This window comes from Puccinia triticina, chromosome 9A (assembly GCF_026914185.1).
Source record: "Puccinia triticina chromosome 9A, complete sequence".
In the NCBI taxonomy this organism is placed as follows: domain Eukaryota; kingdom Fungi; phylum Basidiomycota; class Pucciniomycetes; order Pucciniales; family Pucciniaceae; genus Puccinia; species Puccinia triticina.
In genome coordinates this window covers 3,246,756-3,266,887 of record NC_070566.1, presented here as the reverse complement: position 1 = coordinate 3,266,887, position 20,132 = coordinate 3,246,756, and the positions used below count along the sequence as shown (strand labels likewise).

General features: G+C 52.1%; 5 protein-coding genes across 5 annotated transcripts; 4 read left to right on the top strand and 1 right to left on the bottom strand.

Moving 5' to 3' along the window:
* Positions 1-222: 222 nt before the first annotated feature.
* PtA15_9A332 (uncharacterized protein) lies at positions 223-2,961 on the bottom strand (the record flags this gene model as incomplete). Its single annotated transcript, XM_053172530.1, has 4 exons — positions 223-1,324; positions 1,405-2,132; positions 2,220-2,535; positions 2,612-2,961. The coding sequence occupies 4 exons, from the start codon at positions 2,959-2,961 to the stop codon at positions 223-225; spliced, it is 2,496 nt and encodes an 831-aa protein (XP_053023761.1).
* Positions 2,962-3,207: 246 nt separating this feature from the next.
* On the top strand, positions 3,208-3,405 carry PtA15_9A331 (uncharacterized protein; the record flags this gene model as incomplete). The annotated part of the gene is made up of 1 exon (XM_053172529.1): positions 3,208-3,405. One exon carries the CDS (start codon positions 3,208-3,210, stop codon positions 3,403-3,405), a length of 198 nt encoding a protein of 65 aa, XP_053023760.1.
* Positions 3,406-3,593: 188 nt separating this feature from the next.
* PtA15_9A330 (uncharacterized protein) lies at positions 3,594-4,207 on the top strand (the record flags this gene model as incomplete). The annotated part of the gene is made up of 3 exons (XM_053172528.1): positions 3,594-3,641; positions 3,742-3,826; positions 3,990-4,207. The coding sequence occupies 3 exons, from the start codon at positions 3,594-3,596 to the stop codon at positions 4,205-4,207; spliced, it is 351 nt and encodes a 116-aa protein (XP_053023759.1).
* Positions 4,208-5,239: 1,032 nt separating this feature from the next.
* PtA15_9A329 (uncharacterized protein) lies at positions 5,240-7,663 on the top strand (the record flags this gene model as incomplete). The annotated part of the gene is made up of 10 exons (XM_053172526.1): positions 5,240-5,355; positions 5,438-5,513; positions 5,633-5,917; positions 5,988-6,060; positions 6,135-6,340; positions 6,410-6,583; positions 6,653-6,844; positions 6,916-7,097; positions 7,168-7,297; positions 7,361-7,663. 10 exons carry the CDS (start codon positions 5,240-5,242, stop codon positions 7,661-7,663), a joined length of 1,737 nt encoding a protein of 578 aa, XP_053023758.1.
* A 733-nt stretch (positions 7,664-8,396) lies between these two features.
* PtA15_9A328 (uncharacterized protein) lies at positions 8,397-8,854 on the top strand (the record flags this gene model as incomplete). The annotated part of the gene is made up of 2 exons (XM_053172525.1): positions 8,397-8,490; positions 8,559-8,854. The coding sequence occupies 2 exons, from the start codon at positions 8,397-8,399 to the stop codon at positions 8,852-8,854; spliced, it is 390 nt and encodes a 129-aa protein (XP_053023757.1).
* Positions 8,855-20,132: the final 11,278 nt, after the last annotated feature.

The window sequence follows — 20,132 nt, the reverse complement described above, 5'->3', positions numbered from 1 at the left end:
TGCTGGAAGATTGTCCAAGATGGCTGTAGAATTGAGCAGGCGTGGCAAGGTGTTATTCACATATTTTGCGAGGGATGCAGAGTCTATTGAGTAAGAATGGCTTTGGATGGTTCCTTCCGAAGACAAACAAAAGAAAGGGCAAGAAGAAGCAAGAAGGGAGGGGGGGGGAGGGTTGTTGAAGTAGAGCAGTGGGGTGTGTCCTTTGCGCTAAGACGAGAGATCTCATCGTTTGCGCAAGCTCGGAGACGAAGGTTTGGCGGGCTGAGGGGGCGTTCCGGGGCAGAACGGGCCGGATGGAGGGGGCAGTCCCCCGGCGGCCCAAGGGTTAGGGTACGGGCAGTCCTTGACGGGCACGTACCACCCGGCGTGGTCGGCGTTGTTGGCCCATCCCGAGCCGGGATCGACGGAGGCGCTGTCGGGCAAGTCGTGCGCATTGGGCGGCTCGGGCTTCAGGACCACCGGCGTTCCGCTGGGCACGTATTGGGGCAGGTTGCTCACATCCGGGTAGACCGGGTTCTGGCCCTGCTGGACAAAGATCTGGGTCGGGGGCCATTGGCCGTAGAGCGCCAGTTGGCCGGGATCGATCGTCCGTGCGTCCGATCCCCCCTCTCCCACCTGCCAATCCTCGAATTTACCCGCCCATGGCTGGACCGGGATCGTGGCGCCCTGCTGGGCCGCCACGGACGCGCAGGCCCCGACACTCCCGCGCGCATCCGGCCGGATCCAGCCTTGCTGCAGACCCAGCTGGTAGTCCCACATCGGGTTCGGCTTCAGCTCCGGCGTCCGGATCGAGCGGGAAATCTTCCAGGTCCAGAAGAATGAGTTTTGCATCGCATCCTGCGAGGTCGCGGCCAGATCGGCAATGCTCTTCTTCATGTCGGGCGTCCATGTCCGATAGTCCTTCCATGGATCACACGACCCAACCATCGGAAAATTCGTGTTATCGGGCGCATTTGCCGTCGGGTATGTCCCATCGTAACGGCTCCCGATGCCGATGTTGTTGAGCCACAGCCCACAGTCATTCACTGCAAGCGAATATTCCCCCGCGAAATTGAATCCGAAATTGGTGTTGGTTAGGTTAAATCCTTTGGCCCAGTACGTGCAAGGCTTGTAGGAATTGTAGCCCAGTGAATCGTTACTTTGTTTGTCGAAAGCGAAGTATGTATGCGTGTCAAGCCCGATTCGATCGGCGCCCTTCAAGTAACCAGCCCATCCAGTGTGGCCAGCCCCAGTCCCTTGAAATCCGTCGTGAATGATCATCATTGGTCCTTTTCCCACACCGTAACCAGTGATCCCGCGCATCATTTGGTACACTTGAAGATAGCTAGAAAGATATGCATATTGTGAGTATGCATAGGTGGCGAAGACTAATCGCAAGGAAAATGAGAGAGCTTGACTACTAACAAGGACCTCATCTGTGGCACACCGATTTTTGCGACGAGGGCTTCATTCAGGACGGAGAACATCGGGACGACATTGGCGTACTGAGGTTGAGAGATAAACTGGGTGAGGGTGCGGATGTAATTGAGAGTTCTCTGGGCATTAGCGACGCCCATCAAGCCGACGAGGAAATTGATGGTGCCTAGTTTTCCAGAATGATTGAAGCCGTTCTGACTGCCGGGTACGGCGTGGAGATCGAGGTTGACCCTGAGGCCGTACTTGCGTGCCCATTGGAGTGCCTTGAGGAAGTACTTGAACGAGACGCCTTCCAGGAGTGGTTCGCCATCCCATGTTTCGATCATCCACCAGCCAACGGGCAGCCGGACCCAGTTGAGTCCGGCGGCAGCAATCTGCATGAAATCCTCTTCGGTGATAAATGTCCGGTAATGTTCTTCAAGTGTGGAAGCCAGTTTGTCGCCAAGGGCGACTGAGAGTGTCCATTCGTCGACAACCGTAGGGGCCTGGCCGTTGGCATCATGACTGCTGAAGGGCTCAAACATGTATGGGGTGATAAAAGGTTCAAGAACGAGCCAGCCTCCTAGGTTGACGCCAAGAATACGTCGGTTCGAGTAATCCCATTTTTCGTTCAACGCCGGGGTATCAGCCTGAGCTTTGGCGGTATCGTTGAAAGGAATTGCGACCCATGTGCCACCTAGAGGGTTTTTGTATTCAAACGTCGTGCCATTGTCAGTCTGGTGATAATAATAATAATAACCCCCAAATCAGATTAGCAACGATTATGGAAACCGAAAAGATAGATTCAAACAGTTGAGTCGAACCTTGATTTTATCGCCGTCCTTCCCCCACAGTTTGACGACATCGCCCGAAGCGGTGACGAGTGTGCCATCGGCTGGGTTGACTCTTCCGAGATCGGCGAGACGGGATTTGCGCATGCTGAGCACGGTTCCGATGATGATCACCAGGAGGATCACGGCCATGGCAGCCAGGCTGATGATCATCTTGCGCCGCCTGCTCTTCGGGGGCGGAGGGGCAGACCTGACATAGAACGAGTCATTGTCGGTGTCGAGGCGCTTGGTGGCCGATGGATGGACGAGCCCGACGCCTTCTACCTCCGTTTCGTCCAGCTTGTCCAGCCTGTGTGTGGGTAAGGAGACAGAGGGAGTGAGAAGGAAGAAAAGAGATGATATGAATGGGGGAGGGCAATACTGACGCGACCATGCTGCCGGAAGTGTGTATCCATGAGTCGTAGCCGATCCGAGTGAAATCGCTGTCGCTTGCAGTGTTCCATGTGACGCTGCTGTTCCGCTGGTAGGACGGGCGGCGGGGAAAGTCCTTTGCGGGGGGAGGGTCGTAGGCGAAGGGGTTGTGGGGGAGGGGGGGGAGGTAGGGAGAGTGGGGGCGAGAGTCGGGCGGATGCTGGTTGGCGAGTTCTTCAGGCTCGGGCGAGGGGGAGAGGGAGCTTCGGCGGGGCGGATAGGAGTCCCGGAGGTGCTGGTCGGGTGCGGTGATCAGGCGAGGTGGGGCAGGCAGCGATCCGAGGGGGGGTGAGGGGGGGCCCATGTTGGATTGAAGAGTGTGTGGTTTGGGTGCCGATCGGAAGCAGAACGGAGCGCCGGCCCTGGCGAGAGGAGGGTGTGTGTGTCTGGGATGTGCAAGGAGTGTGAGGGGCTGGAGGACATTCAGCCCGGGAAAGAGAAGGTGAAGAGAGGCTGCCAAGAAGGTGGGGTATGAAGAAGTGTGCGGTTGCCAAAAAACTGCAGGGCGACTGTCGGTGGGCGCTGTGGGAGAGCAAAAGACTATCGGAGGATGTTTCGGGTCGCTGCCACAGCTGTCACTGTCACCAGCTGTCCCAGCCTGTCCCCGACGGCCGCCACGCCCGATAAGACGTCTCAGAGAGCACAACACCCCCGGGGCACCCAGCGGCAGCCCGCCGATCCCCGGGCCCTATCCGAGCCAGTCGGGCCGCCGTCCTGCCGGGCGCAGCCCGCTTCCCGCTCCGGCTAAGGCCCGCAGAGGGGTCTGACAACCATCACTGACGTCGGGCGTGAACATCAACTCTCCTCCGGCCAGCTCCCTCTCTCCAACTCCATACCACCACCACCCACACCCATCCACCTCCGCCACAGCTCGATAACCAGCCATCCCCGAGACCTTCGCAACTCTCTCGGCCGATCGATCACCCACAGAACAGGATGGCTTCACAAAGACTCTCGAGCAGCGAAAACATCTTGTCAGAGAAGGTATGCATCACCACACTCGCCCATCATCAGCTCCTACAGATCCGCGTTTTCCTCAGATCCATCTGACATCTTGACGGCTTTGATGTTGTTGTTGGTTTAGACTGATCTTTGTATCGCCAATGCAATCGTTAAAACGGGCATGGGGTTCGGCGCGGGTGTGATCGTTAGTGTCATCGCTTTCAAAAGTACGCAGTCCATCCCAACCAGCTTCCGTTATTTATTTAAACAAAAGTACTGCAGAAGTGAAAAGGGCTGCTCCTCACATGCGATACAAGAATGCAGTCTTTGATGGAGAGTTCCAATAAAAACTCGAGGAATTGATTATTATTATTATTATTGTCATTCAAGGACGAGCGTTTCCGGTGTGGATCGGGATCGGATCAGGCCTAGGAGCGGCATACTCAGACTGCCAACGAACGTTCAACCCGGTCCATCTGCCCGGCTACCGTTTCTTAGATGCCCCTCCATCTGGATCGGCCAACGGGAACACCTCTGCCCAGAATGCAGCCTGTGCGCTTCCTCCCCCACCAAAGAACTCCCCTAATAAAGCCGAACGCATCTTGTAGTGCTCTCCAACACTCTCGCGTCGGCCCCAAATAACAAAACAGTCAACTCAACTGGCTCTTTTCTTGTGTTGCAGAGTGCACACTGAGAATCCATCTCCTTCTTTCTTTTCTTCTTGGTCCTCCTATACATAGTACGTAGATGCATACTTAAAAGAAATGTTGAATTAAAAGTTAGACAGACTCAGCAACGCCACAGCACTCGCGATCCAAACCTATACTGGAGATCCATCTCTTTAGTAGATCGTCATGTGATCAAAGTGCAGGGAAGTCGCCCAGCCACTGCTGGGCTGAGCCTCTGAAAAAGGAAACATGGGCTAAACTAAAAGATACAATTCTCTCTCATGAGTAGTCCGCCACTTGCAGAATGCTCGACATCCGTTGCTGTCTCAAGAGTAGCATATTGAAAACTGATTCCCAAGAACATAAGAGAAAAAGATGGGAAGAGATAGTGATCCGAGTGCACCTTGTCCTCTCACTTGCTCTACTACCATCCCCCCCATGATCATGATGTTAACAGCAGAGGAGAGAAGAAGAATGGAAAGAAAAAAGAACATCAGCACTGGTCTGGTTGTGTGACAAGTTGTTTGGTCCGGCTTCTTACGTAATCCCGAAGAGTCTTGATCACAGTGCTGAAAACCCAAGACGTCATCGATTCGAGCTGGCCAGATTCAAATAAACAGGTTCGATCATCCCTCATGAGTGTTTGCTGATTCCAACAACCTCAATCCATCCATCCTCATCCGCTCTTCGACCATCCACTCTCCCCGCCATCTAGCCATCCCAGCTGAGCACTGCCCGACTGCCAAACACTCATAGCGGAGTTTCCCAATCGTGGTGGAGATCAGTCTCCTCCTCGCCGATTCTCCCGTCCCCATTCCTCATCTTGGCCGCCTGAAAACTGTACTCTTATTGCGATCCTATCGCTTGCTGCACTCCCCAAAACCACCATCGTGTCTCCCTGCCCTTCCTTGTCTGCCTTCCCCTCGTCGTTCTCCAATCTATTCACACTACCATCACCACCAAGCAAGCAAGATGGCCCATCTACTCCATGCCCACGCCGGGTCTCCCTTGGCTCGCACCGGATCCCCTCTCACCAGAACTGGCACCCCGATGGCAGTCTACGAGGAGTCCAGCAGTCATGTGTCTGGGTGAGCCATTTATTCGCCTCATTCATCACGGCTCTATCTGCTGACACACTCAAGCCTTCTTGGCTTTTCGATTTTAAATCAGCGGGATGCCCCATTATCATCTGGTTGGCAAAGACATGAAAATGTTTTCCGAAGCTGGATTTGACATGGACAAAATTGTGAGCACTTGTATGAGCTTTGGTAGCATGACTACATAGACCCCCGGTCACCGACTCTTTATTGACGACGTCCGATGTCTGACTCGCATCAACTCCTTTTTTTTTACTATGACAAACAGCACATCAAACGTAATGCGCCGGTGGCCCAATTGTATGAAGATGCGATCAGAAATGAAGGCGCAATCATCTCGGCATCGGGAGCCTTGATCAATTTCTCTGGCAAGAAAACTGGACGATCTCCCAAGGATAAGCGAATCGTTTACGAGGAGACCAGCAAGGACCATGTCTGGTGGGGAAGTGTCAACATCAAGATGGACGAGCATACCTTCGAAATCAATCGGGAGCGTGCTATCGACTATCTTAACACGAGAGAAAACGTCTACGTGTTTGATGGCTTTGCTGGCGTCAGTCGATTCTGTTAATCCCCGTCTTGGCAACTGTGCTGACTACCTTGTCTGCTTCTCTCAACTTCAGTGGGACCCAAAATACCGCATCAAAGTCCGAGTCATATGTGCCCGGGCCTATCATGCACTCTTCATGACTAACAGTCGGTTTCCTCTTTCTGATTCGACTGTCATTGCCAACTTTGAGATATACTCACACAATTTCCTTGAATTTCAGTGCTCATTCGACCTACCGAAGCCGATCTAGAGGACTTTGGTGAACCCGATTTCACCATTTACAACGCTGGCCAATTCCCCGCCAACCGCTTCACGAGTGGGATGACCTCGGCCACTTCGGTTGAAATCAACTTCAAGAGGCGCGAGATGGTCATCCTGGGGACTGAATACGCTGGTGAGATGAAGAAAGGGATTTTCTCAGTCATGGTTAGCATTGGCTATCCAGTTTGCTCCCATCTTGAGCTTCCACCAACCCCAGTCTGCCTCTCTTAACAGCATTACCTTCAACCAGTCAAGTTTGGCCAGCTGTCATTGCATTCTTCGGCTAACGAAGGGCCGAACGGAGATGTTTCCTTGTTTTTCGGTCTTTCGGGCACTGGGAAAACCACCTTGTCTGCTGACCCAGCCCGCATGCTCATTGGTGATGATGAACATGTATGGTCTGATAATGTAAGTACAACCTCGCTTTTAAGCCGAGTCAACACATGCTCATACTCGGCTTGGAATTCCCGTTTGCAGGGCGTTTTCAACATCGAAGGTGGATGCTACGCCAAATGTATTGGCTTGAGTGCGGAAAAAGAGCCTGATATTTACCGAGCCATTCGGTTCGGAGCTATCCTCGAAAACGTCGTATACGACGGAGACTCGAGAGAGCCGTGCTATGACGACGCTAGCATCACTGAAAACACGCGATGTGCTTATCCTATCGAGGTGAGCTCACTTAGCTAGAGCAGTTGATCACACTGGAACTGCAATCTGAATGCATTCGCATTTTTTTGCAGTTCATTCCAAATGCCAAGATCCCCTGTTTGTCAACTGCCCAGCCCTCGAACGTCGTCTATCTCACTTGCGATGCGTATGGCATATTGCCACCTGTCTCGTTGCTTACTCGCGCGCAAGCACAATACTGGTTTTTAATGGGCTACACGTCCAAAACCCCTGGAACTGAAGATGGTGTTACCGAGTAAGAATTCCAGACTCTGCAAAGGCGGTAGTCAGCACCATGTTAACATTTATCGGATTCGTTCACACAGACCCACTCCAACGTTTTCCACCTGTTTCGGCCAACCGTTTATAGTTCTTCATCCTTCGAAATATGCGACCATGTTGGCTGAAAGAATGGACAAGGTCCAAGCCAAGTGCTGGCTTATCAACACTGGATGGGTGCGCTCCTAATTTTGCTCTTGAGTTAGCATCGGACTAAACTGATTCTAAACGAGTTTCTAGGTCGGAGGCAAATTCGGAGTCGGCTCGCGATGCTCTCTCAAGTACACGCGAAAGCTGATCGATGCGATTCACGACGGAAGCTTGGCAAAAGCCGAGTTTGAAAACTTCGATGTCTTCAACCTTTCGATCCCTAAGAGCTTACCGGAGGTCCCCGACACGGTGCTCAATCCAGCCAAGGCCTGGAAAAACACAGCCTCTTTCGAGGCCGATCGAAAGAAATTGGCTACGATGTTCAAAGACGCCTTCAAGAAATACGAGAAAGAGGTCTCGCAAGACGTCAAAGACGCCGGCCCCCAAGTCTAGGAAGCTCCCCTTGCTTCCATACTCATGAACTATCTTCTGAGGTGCAAAAGTATCATCAACTTCAGTTCAAAAAAAAAGTAATGGTCTCGTTCACTGGTCATGACTTCGTTGTACAACCATCTCACAGTTTTTTCCTGGGACTAGATCTTTGTTGTTGTAGTTGTAGTCCAATGGTCTTTAGATGTTTCATATTTCTGTATTTTTGGTGCGTGGACGGACCAGTTGTAGAAATTAGACTTATTGTTTGCGTTCCCCAAGCTCTTAAGCACATCCAGGGACCCTCTCATTCCACCACAAGAGGAAAAACCCTTGGACTCAATTGGGGCTTGGTGGGTCGGGCAAGCTTGTTTGGTTGCAACTTGCATGACTCAGGAGGATGATGAAGAAAGGTCTTATGGCGCAGCAGTGGCCAGAAACATTGTCAAGGTGCTCATGTAGACTGCACTCATCATTGCAGCCAACGCAGTCGATAGCCATCTGCAGCGCAAGTGAGACGGGAGTCATTCGGCGGTATTTTGGACAAGATCATAGAGCTGGCTGAACATGTTCAAAAAACAGAAAGAAGTGGTAAGTGTGTAGTCATTGTGTTTCGGGCTCGGCAGGCGGGAGAGACGGGTCAATGGTGTGTTCGGTGAGGGTTTTGGTGCCGCAGCCCACCAGCGCACAGAGAATCATCGTGTTTTGGATAGTGGTGCGGGCCGGGCGGGGTCGGAGTTGGGTGGGAGTGCTGCGCATGGACAGGCGCAGATCTTCAACCGTTCGAACCTGCTCGAACCTTGTCTTCCTTCGACGGACGAATCAACCAGCCAACTATTGGCGATATCATCGTAAGTGGCATGACCTTTCTTTACTTGCAACATCGATGAGCGCTGCTCACTCGCTCTCTTAAACACAGCCCAACCAGTCTCGCAGACCGCATTTCGTAGACCGCATTTCGTTGGCCGCGTTAGCTCGCCAGCAAAACCTCAGCCCACCACTCCCCACCCACGATGGCCACACCGAGCGCTGGACCGGACGATGCGGATAATGGATCCAAGGAGTCATTCTGGGAACTCGCCCGACGAGTCCAGGCGGCACGAAAGCTCATCATCACAACTAGGGCCAAGATCGAAAAGGCTAGATCCGAAGAGGCTTACCTCAAGAAGCGAGTTGAAGCCGCTGAGCAGCACGCTAAGGAGCTCGATCAGATGATCTACAAAAAACGGAAAACAGCAGATAAATTAAAACAAACACTCAGAGATGCAGGGCATGTAAGCAAAAACTAGTCATGATCCACAGCTACAAGATAACTGCTTGCTGACTTTCTTTTTCTTCCTTCTTCTTTCTTTCTCCTTTCCAGACTCCTGTGTAGGAAGAGCCATAACCAAAGCTCCACCTGTGCCAAAGGAAGCCAGATCAACTGGTATGGGTTGCTACACAAAATGGAAAGAGTTGCCATTCTGGAGGACATACAGAAGTTCTGTGTCTCCGAAAAAATTACAAACTCTCAACTCTGTCTTGGTCTTTCTGAACCACAAACACAACTTTCACTGATTTTGAATGTTTTTGCCAAGTTGCCCTCAAGATTTCTGCAAAGATTTCTTCAACTTGGCAGAAACATTCAAAATCAGTTGAAGTCTTGTTTGTGGTTGAGAAAGATTGAGACAGAGTTGACTGTTTGTGATTTTTTCAGAGACACAGAACTTCTCTATTTCCTCCAGAATGACAGCCCTTTCCCATTTTTGAGTAGCAACCCATACCAGTTGATCTGGCTTCCTTTGGCGCAGGTGGAGCTTTGGTTATGGCTCTTCCTACACAGGAGTCTGGAAAGGAGAAAGAAAGAAGAAGGAAGAAAAAGAAAGTCAGCAATTCCAACCCTCATGTCTAACGACACAAAGGGAGAACCCTCTTCTACTCATGCCGAGTTCGGCAACAACTCTCAAGTCTCGTCTGTAGCCTCAAAGATCTCCATCGCAAGGCTTCCCATTCTCAAATCCCCCGGAAACGACTCGAACTATCTTAACTGGAAGAAAGTTGTTCATCGTGTTTTCAAGTCCGCCAAAGTGAGTCATGTGCTCACACCGGTGGATCGTGCCCGCCAACCAGCGACATGGGAAGAGGACAACGATCTTGTTTGCACTATTCTGGTGCAGATAGTCGACGAATCCAACCTTCGCCATCTTGCCGACGAAGATAACGCCGCAAAGATCTGGGAAGATTTATCGCGGGCCCACCAGGATTCCTCGTCTGGCAGCCGTGTTTACTGGATTCGTAAGCTCCTCAACACTCGGTTGGAAGGTGACGACATCCATGCGCATATCGAGTCTCTAGCAAAATCTTACGAACGTCTGGATTCTCTTGTCACTCCCGAGAAACCACTCACACCCGAGGACGTACACAATGCTGCTCTCCTCAGCTCCATCCCACCCGATTGGCTCCATTGCGTCTCGGGCCTCATGAACCAGGAGGGAGTCAAGACTGAAACGATTGTTTCCGCCTTGAAAAACAAAGCCATTCGCCGTGAATCCCAAGGAGAGATCATATCCGTCTCCTCTACAAAAGTCACCGCTTCTAAGCCAAAGAGTTCTCCTAACCCATCAAAGAGCACCCACAACGATCCCTCTAAGAAAACCCGCCGCTGCCCTCTGTGTAACAGTGATTCCCACGATCTGAACTCCTGCAATAACACGCGCAAGCTCATTGCAGAGCACAAGGCGGCGCAAAAGGCTTGTTGGGAGGCTAGCCAACAGGACAAACCACCCTCTTCCAACAAGCCCGCGGCTCGGGCCGGCAGAACCTCCGCCGCAACTCTCGGCCAGTCCTCATACAACTACGACGAGGATGAACACTCTGACTACTCAGGATCTGAACTCAAGGTGACGGCAGGGAACGCGGTGGCAGCGCTTTCTATCCCAGCCGATACCCCGCAAGGGGGGGATGCGAACATCGATTCAGGATGCTCCATGTCGATGACGCCGGACGGATCCGCTCTCGCCGATCTTCAAGTGGATAATACTCCTGTTCGTCTGGCCAACCACTCAGTCGTCGAAGCCACTCACCGTGGCCGTGCTCAAATCCCAATTGAAGGAGGCATAACAGTCAAAACACTGGTCGTACCTGCCCTCCATGAACCTCTTCTCTCGGTAGCCGGACTCTGCGATGCAGGTGTCACGGTAGTCTTCTCCAAAAACGCCTGCGACTTCTACCACTCGGCCACCATCTCCATCAAAGGAGAAAACGCCGGACGCGGGTACAGGAGGGGAAACCTGTACTATCTTCCCTCGGAGCCTGTGAGCTCCTCCTCCTCTCTCACTCTCACTCCCCCTGTATTTGATCGCTCGCTGCTTGGTTTCCACAACCAATTCTCGCATATCGGTTTGAAACCTTTGAAACTCCTACTGAAATCGAACGGCATCATCCCCACAGCAATGAACGAAACGGCCGTCCAACAGTGCCCGATTTGTGTTCAGGCAAAAATGCCACGCAAGGCCTTCAAATCTTGTTCTCCTCACCGCGCGACGTTTCCCAGACAACTTATCCACTCAGACGTAGGCTCATACGAGGTAAAATCACGCGAGGGATATTCATATTTCATCACCTTTGTAGATGACTACTCTAAATTCCTTGTTGTATTTCCCATGAAATACAAAAGTGATTCATTTTCCTGCTTCAAACTTTTCCGGGCTTCGTTTGAGAGAAGTGGTGCCCACAAAATCCTGGCTCTACGCTCAGACAACGGTGGGGAATATGTTTCAAACGAGTTCTCCTCTTATCTTTCGACGGCGGGTATCCAACATGAGCCCGGCCCTCCTCACTCTCCTGAGTTAAATGGCGTAGCGGAAAGGACTAACCGGACGATTAGCAATCTGATACAATCGGCTCTCATCAGTGCACACACACCCAAATCCTTTTGGGCGGATGCGCTTCGTCACGCTCTATTCGCATACAACTCGTTTCCATGCAACACACCGGCGGGGTTCCAGTCTCCCAACTCAATACTCAATCTGGCCTCCGTCGATCTGTCATACCTTCACCCATTCGGGTGTCTTGTATGGTATAAAGTCCCCAAAGCTAATCGCAAGAAACTCGACCATAAGGGTCGTGCGGCCCTTCTCCTTTCCTATCTCTCGGACGGGAACGGCTATAGGGTGTGGGACCTTGAGAACCGGTCCGTAGTTAAGACGCGAGATGTTATCTTTCAAGACGACACGTTTCCTTACGGCTCTAAGCTCACGTCTTCTCCTCCTCCCTTATCAGCTGAGATTTCCTGGCCCATCACCCCTCCCTCCGGTCGCAGCACTGATAACTCGAATCCGGTGGAACCTGCCGGTACCGCCCCTTCTCCACCTGTCCAATCAACTATCTCCCCGACTCCATCTCCCCCCCCATCTTCGTCGCCAACCACTCCAGCACCAGCTGTTGCCATCCCGTCTCAAGCACAACCGCCTATGACTCACAGACAATCAATGTCAGAGGCTCCCCTCAACATTCCGCTGAAGCCTAGATTTGACAGACGACTCACAGCCTCTATCCATGCACCTGGGAATGCTCCTCGACAGCCGGATGTCATCACGTCTGATTCGGACAAATCCTCGTCCGAATCCTCGTCAAGTGACTCCCCCATCCCCTCACCCGATATCTCGGTGATCTCTCTGCCGCCACTTTGTCTTTCCCCCTCCCCACCCCGACAAACCTCTCCCCCTCCTCCCATCTCTTTGCCCCCATCTCCTCAACCACCCAAATCCCCATCTCCACAACCAACGCCTCCTTCCCCAATCCCTCACGTTGCCCCGCCTCCTCCGACCAGACCAGCGTCTCCTCCTCGCCGCCGCTCCGCCCGTGACCGTAAAGCACCCAAACGCTACGGTAATTGGGCTAAGAATGCTACTACTGACTCTGATATCGACACTCCAAAGACTTGGAAGCAGCTCCTGAAGTCCCCAAACAAACATCGTTGGATTAAAGCGGCTGAGGAGGAATTTGCGTCTCTGCTCGGTATGCAAACTTGGAAACTTGTTCCCCGTCCCGCGAAAAGGAAGATTATAAAATTGAAATGGGTCTTTAAAGTTAAACGCCGGACTGACCAGAGCATCCAGAAACTCAAAGCACGACTAGTAGCCATGGGGTACTCTCAAGTTCAAGGCCTGGATTACGACCAAGTCTTCTCCCCTACGCTCCGTCTAGAAACCCTTCGTCTGATCCTTAGTCTACTGGCCAGCCGCAGTTGGAAGGGCCGCCAGGTCGACTTCAAAACAGCTTTCCTCAATGGCCATTTGGATGAGCCGGTCTACATGGAGCAACCACCGGGTTTCGAGGACCCCCACCACCCAGACTGGGTATGTGAAGTAAGTCGATCCTTATACGGCTTGAAGCAATCTCCGCGCCAATGGAATATTGAACTTCACAAGGCCCTACTCGAGATTGGCTGGTCGAATTCCACCTATGACCCAACTCTTTACTTCAAACTCTCCTCAAACAAACTCGTCGGTGCGCTAACCACACATGTGGATGATCTCGCAATTGTGGGCGAACCAGACGTTGTTGATTCCATTATTGACTCGATAGGCCGCCAATTCAAGATTGGGGCCAATGAAGAACTCAACCATTTCCTCTCCCTCAAAATCACACGGGATCTAAAGAACAAACATGTTTTTCTGAACCAGGCTCACTACATCTCGGAGCTATGTACTCGATTTCTGAATAACAAACCCATCTCAGTTCCTACTCCCACAGACTTTTCCTTCAAGAACCTCGGGCGCCGGCTCGCGTCAGATCCGTCGTCTCCAGGCCCCTATCCCCAACTCATAGGCTCGCTTCTGTGGGTCTCTCAATGTACAAGGCCGGACGTTTCGTTTGCGGTTCACCGCCTCTCTCAACATCTCCGGGATCCGTCCGAAGCGCACTGGATGGCTGGGCTCAGGATTCTCAATTACCTGGTCTCAACAAAGGACCTCAAACTGCGTCTCGGCGGGGGTCTTACATGCTCAGGATTCTCGGATTCTGACTGGGCGGAAGATCGCGATGATAGGAGATCCACATCAGCATATACCTATCGCATCGGCGACGGCGCCATCTCCTGGAAATCCCGGAAACAGGCCACCGTGTCCCTCTCAAGCACGGAGGCCGAATATAAAGCTCTCTCAGACTCGTGCAAAGAAGGGATGTGGCTCCGTCATTTGCTAACAGAACTTCGTCTCCGCCCAGATTCCGCTATTCCGCTCCATGTCGACAACGAGGGTGCGGAGGCCCTCGCCCTGAACCCCGAACACCATGCAAGAACGAAGCACATTCACGCTAGGTATCATTTTATACGAGAATGCGTCCAGGACTCCGAAATCTTACTTCTTCATGTCTCGACCAAGGACATGCTGGCGGATATGCTCACCAAGCCGCTGCCCCAAGTTCTGCTGGAAAAACATTGCCAAATGTTCGGTATCATCGAGTGACCCTTCCCCGTCTTTTGTTCTCTTTCCCCTTTTTCCTCCCTGCCCTATCTTTTTCTAACCTCCAGTCTCTTCATCCCTATTTCTTCTTTCCCAATCTCTTTCCTTTCCCACCCTTCTTCTCCTACTTTCTTTTTTTTTTCTGTCTTTCTTCTTCCTCTTTTTCTTTTTCCTCTTTTTTTTCTCTCCATGGTTTCAGCAAGGGGGGGTGTTGAGTATGTTACTCAGGTTTTAGTCTTGTGTCTTTTATTCTGCTTCTCCCATGTCCCGCATCTCTCACACACATGTCACAAGATGTATGTAGTCTATCTGAGGCAGCAGGCGTGGAAGGATCCTTTCACTATCCTTCCACGACTATCAAACACCGCCCCGTACCGTGCCTGCTGTCCTCAGGTCAGTCTCTCTTTTCTTTTGTCTTTTGTCTCTTTCCCTTTTCCTCTCTTCTTCTTCTTTGTTTTCCATTCCACTTCATTCTGATCTGCAATTCACCATCCTTCCACGACTATCGAACACCGCCCCGTACCGTGCCTGCTGTCCTCAGCCCGTCTCTCTCTCATCAAAACGTGGACATACAATTTTTTCCTCCAAACAAATTGAGAACTGGACTAGTTAGCTGGAAACTGATCAACAGGACTTGCTCAAGGGTGATCCAAGTCATACTGCTATTAATTCCTCTGCTGTAATTGATAAAAATCTAGGAGATTTTTCCTTGGCTTGGCTTGGCTTGACTTGAACTTTTTTCTTTTTCTCATTATTTCATTCAGTTATTCTTTATGTTTTTTATATGTCCAATTTTCTTGGGTGCAGGCCTGATCAATTGGACCAGCTTTGAATTTAATCTTTTGCTAAGTTATATAATGTGTGCAGTTTGTGGTGACTATGCAATTGATGCCTGTTTTGCCATGCGGATGGTTTTTTGTGCGCCCTGAGGGGTCCGAGGGCGCTTTTCCTTGTGGTGGCAATCCCCTCCTCTCTGCAGAAATGATTATTTATTTGCCAAGGCTTTTTTTATGGACCCAGTGGTAGTGTCAGGGTGGGTCTCTGAAGTGGCCGCACCCTGAATGAACGGATACTAAGTATTGTATAGACTAGCACTGGCGGGGTGCCAAATAACAAACTGTAGACAAACGTCTATCTCTACTCAACAGTCAACATGGGAGGAGGAGCCTCACCTCTTGGGTAAGAGGGGCCTAGCAGAGCAAAGGTCTTGCTGGGATCTAGAAGATCTGTGCGCCAAGAAAGGAAAAAGGGGAAACAAGGTGAGCCTCTCAAGCTTACCAAGTCGGAGACTTACTAGTGTCCAGGAGGTGAGGTCAAGGGCCAAGGAGAGGAGAGCGTTGAGGTTGGCAGAGAAGGTAGGAAGGTTGGAGGTTCTGGACAGAGAAAGATGAAGAAGCAAAAAGGTTTGAGTTCAAGAGGTAAAGGCCCCAATTGTTGATATCTCAACAATGTAAGCAGGCTTGGTACCAAAAACTCTGGGGGAAAACCCTCTCTTTGAGAGAGTGCCCATACTATATGGGAGGGGGGAGGTTCAAGCTTCAAACCTCTTCTTCTCCCAACTTCCAGCTCTCTGTTAAGCAGGCATAGTACTCAACAATTGTACTCTGCCATTCACTGCATGCAACTCATCCACCATACTATACAGCAACAGGATCTGTCCTGCGCTTCATGCCGGAGGAGGAGCAGCATTTGCGGCTCCTTGTTGGCACTCTGCGCTTTTTGAACTAGCAGAGGGCTGACACTTGCCCCAACGAAAAAAGGATTTCTCTAATCCAAGCCCCAGGTGTTTTCTTTGCGCACAAAAATTTTGGAGTAAGGTATCTGCATTATGTTTTGCCAATTTAGGCAGCCACTTGTCACCATTGGTGGGTATGTTTTCTCTACTGCAAGCGTGATTTCCCCCTGGTGACCTTTAATAGCTCCAAACGGCTGTTCCACACTTATGAACCCCAACCTAAACTTCTTCCAGGTGAACATCAGTTTGCTCTCCTGCACAGCTGACAACTCAGATGAGATCTTAGCGTCTTGGTGAATGTTGTCCCCAGATGGGAAAGGCTGAGCAAGGACTGGTACAAAGCTGAGCATCAGCTGCGCCAGGACTAGTACAAAGCTGAGCATCACCTGGGCAAGGACTGGGCAAAAGGCTTTATTCCAATTCTGAGAGTGAGCTGCGTTAAAAAGCTGAGTATGAGCTGTGTACCAAAGCTGAGTATCAGCTGGACAGAACTGAGGATCAGTTGGGCTCATCAAAAACTGAACAGGACCTCCTTGGTAAATTTTGGAAGTTGAGGAGATGGTTGGGAGATTGGGGTGGATAGTGGATAGATATTGGATAGATGGTGGGTAGTAGAGATCACCAAGTGGACCCGGGTACCCGCTATGGCACTTCTACCTGTGCACGGTAGAAAGCAGGCTGAGGGGATGGTGCAGAAAAGCTGCCCTTGTGAGTGATCCAGATGAGAGTGGTGGAATCAGAAAGATAGCTTGTGGTAGGGATTTTGAGAGGGCGAGGGGACTGGAATACCCCTCAGCAGTGGTGAGGTTTTGGGGAAAAGAAAAGGGGAAGGAATTCTCTAGGAAAGGATGTGGGATGAGGGCTTGGAACTATGCGCGAGGTGCGTTGGGAAAAATAAACTCAGACCAGGATCAATAAACTCAGGGAAGATCAGGTACTCAAAAGACTTAGACAGAAATAAACTCCAAAATCGTGATGATACTTTTCTTGGATCAGAAAGAGGTACCATGCCGACCCCTCCTCTAAGTTTGGCTGAACTTAGACTCAAGGTTGGTGAAAGTCCATGCAACAGGCTGCGCGGCAGGCCCTTGGGCCGCTGTGCGCGCGCTACAACCAAAGAAGAAAGGAGAGGACAGAGACTGCAACACAACAGAACCACCACACAACAAAACAAAGGAAAAAAACACCAAACAACCAACCCATCACCTACACTCCCATCCAATGCGCGCAGGTGAGAAACAGAAGAGGAAAACAAAGGAAAAGAAAGAAAAGAAAAAAAAACAAAGAAGCTAAAAAACACTGTAAGGAGTAGGAGATGACAGGAAAAGAAAAGAGGATGGAAAGGAAAACCAGGAGAATTGGCCAGAGTCTTGATCCTGAAATGCCGGGGCTTGATGAACGCCTAACCGCATATCTGAGTTATTTCTGGCTGATGCTGGCCTCCACCAAGTTGTCCACCACACCGCCGCGTGTCCGGGTACCCGCAGTGTTTTTTGTGATATTCAGACACTTGTACCCATACACGGCACCCGCGGGCGGGTACCGGCAGTATTTTTTGCGGGTACTGCGGGTAATTGTGCTTTTTTTTTATCCAACACCCTCACTTGATGTCAGCTACAGGCTGTTCATTGGGAGTGATGGTTCCTTTTGATGACCGTGGTCTGTCCCAGTCATTGGGAGGGTTGTTTCCTCCCGATGACTGGGACAGATCCTGGTCATCGGGAGGAAACAACCCTCTTGATGATTGGGATAGACCCCGCTCATCGAGAGGCTTGTTTCCTCTTGATGACCGGGATAGACCCTGCTACTTGAGAGGCTTGTTTCCTCTTGATGACCGGGGTCTGTCCCAATCATCAAGAGGAAACAACCCTCTTGATGAGCGGGTTCTATCCCGGTCATCGAGAGGGTTGTTTCCTCTTGATGACCGGGTCCTGTCCCAGTCATCAAGAGGGTTGTTTCCTCTTGATGACAGGGTCTTGTCCCAGTCATCAAGAGGGTTGTTTCCTCTTGATGACCGGGTCTTGTCCCGTTCATCAAGAGGGTTGTTTCCTCTTGATGACCGGGTCCTGTCCCGGTCGTCGAGAGCGTTGTTTTCTCTCAATGACCGGGTTCTGTCCCGGTCATTGAGTCTGAGAGGGCTGATTCCCCTTGATGACCGGGATCTGTCCCGGTCACCTAGTGGGTTCAATTCCTCTCATTAACCGGGGTCTGTCCCAGTCATTGCACCAGGAAAAAAAAGTAGTCAGTTGATGACAACTGACATAACACAGCTCTGGTTTCAGCTCCAAAGCTACTCCATCTGCTAGTTCAGGGCTGGCTGGCACACAGCTCAGTGCCCATTTTGGCACAGCTGAAGCCTCTAGCTTGCAATTTTCACAAGCTGCTCCTCAGCTTTGTCCCAGGCAAAGCTGCTGCTCAGCCTTGGCCCAGGCCCAGCTGCCCCTCAGTCTTGGCACAGGACAAGCCACTGCTCAGCCTTTGCCTGAGCAAGAACGGGTGTTGATAGACACACACCCGTCCCCCGGAGGCAAGCCCTCGCCCACGCCCTTTGAAAAGGGCGTGTGGGACCGCACACCCTTGATAAAGGGCGAAAGGGCATGCACACCCCTGTATGGGCGTGCGAGGGCGTGCACGCCCCCACATGGGCGTGCATCATGGCTCTTCGGGAGCTCCTCGGCGGGCAGATGCAAGTATACCTGCTCGCCGAGAGCCCCTCGGCGGGCAGTTACAGATACCACCTCGCCAAGAGCCTCTCGGAGAGCAGGTATACATGCACCTGCTCGCCGAGAGCCTTGCCTGCTCGCCGAGAAGGATAACTCTCGGCGAGCAGGTATACAAACACCTACCCGCCGAGCCTGCTCACCGAGAGCCCCTCGGCGGGCAGGTGCATGTATACCTGCTCGCGCAGAGAAATCCTCGGCGAGCAGGCATACAGATCCCACCTCGCCGAGAGCCTCTCGGCGAGCAGGTATACATACACCTGCCCACCGAGCCTGCTCACCGAGAGCCCCTCGGCGGGCAGGTGCATTTATACCTGCTCGCCGAGAGAAATCCTCGGCGAGCAGGCATACATATCCCACCTCGCCAAGAGCCTCTCGGCGAGCAGGTATACTTGCACCTGCCCGCGGAGAGGCTCTTGGTGAGCAGGCTCGGCGGGCAGGTGCATGTATACCTGCTCGCCGAGAGAAATCCTCGGCGAGCAGGCATACACCTCTCGGCGAGCAGGCATACATATCCCCGCTCGCCGAGAGCCTTGCCTGCTCGCCGAGAAGGATAACTCTCGGCGAGCAGGTATACAAACACCTGCCCGCCGAGCCTGCTCGCCAAGAGCCCCTCGGCGGGCAGGTTCAAGTATACCTTCTCGCCAAGAGCCCCTCGGCGGGCAGGTTCAACTATACCTGCTCGCCGAGAGGCTCTTGGCGAGGTGGGATATGTATGCCTGCTCGCCGAGGATTTCTCTCGGCGAGCAGGTATAAATGCACCTGCCCGCCGAGGGGCTCTTGGTGAGCAGGCTTGGTGGGCAGGTACATGTATACCTGCTCGCCGAGAGGCTCTCGGCGAGGTGGGATCTGTATGCCTGCTCGCCGAGGATTTCTCTCGGCGAGCAGGTATAGATGCACCTGCCCGCCGAGGGGCTCTCGGTGAGCAGGCTCGGCGGGCAGGTGTTTGTATACCTGCTCGCCGAGAGTTATCCTTGTCGGCGAGCAGGGATACATACACCATACCCGCCGAGGGGCTCTCGGCGAGCAGGTATATGTACTTGCGCCTGCCCACCGAGGGGCTCTCGGCGAGCAGGCACGGTGCACGCTTGTGCACGCCTATGTGGGGGCGTGCACGCCCTTGATAAAGGGTGCGCGGTCCCACACGCCCTGTTCGAAGGGCGTGGTCGTGGGCGTGCCCCCGGAGGACAGGTGTGCATTTATCAATGCCCGTTCTTGCTCAGGCAAAGGCTGAGCAGTGGCTTGTCCTGTGCCAAGACTGGAGGCAGCTGTGCCTGGGACAAAGCTGAGGATCAGCTCGTGAAAATTGCACTAGAGGCTGGATAGCCAGCTGGAGCAGGTGTCATGTCAGTTGTCATCTAGTGACTACTGATTTTTCCTGGTGCAATTGAGAGGGTTGATTCCTCCCAATGACCAGGATCTGTTCCACTCATTGAGAGGGTTGATTCCTCCCAATGACCAGGACAGATCCCGGTCATTGAGAGGGCTGATTCTTCTTGATTACCAGGACAGATCCCAGTCATAGAGAGGGCTGGATTCCTTTTGATGACTGGGGTCTGTCCCGGTCATCAAGAGGGCTGATTCCCCTTGAT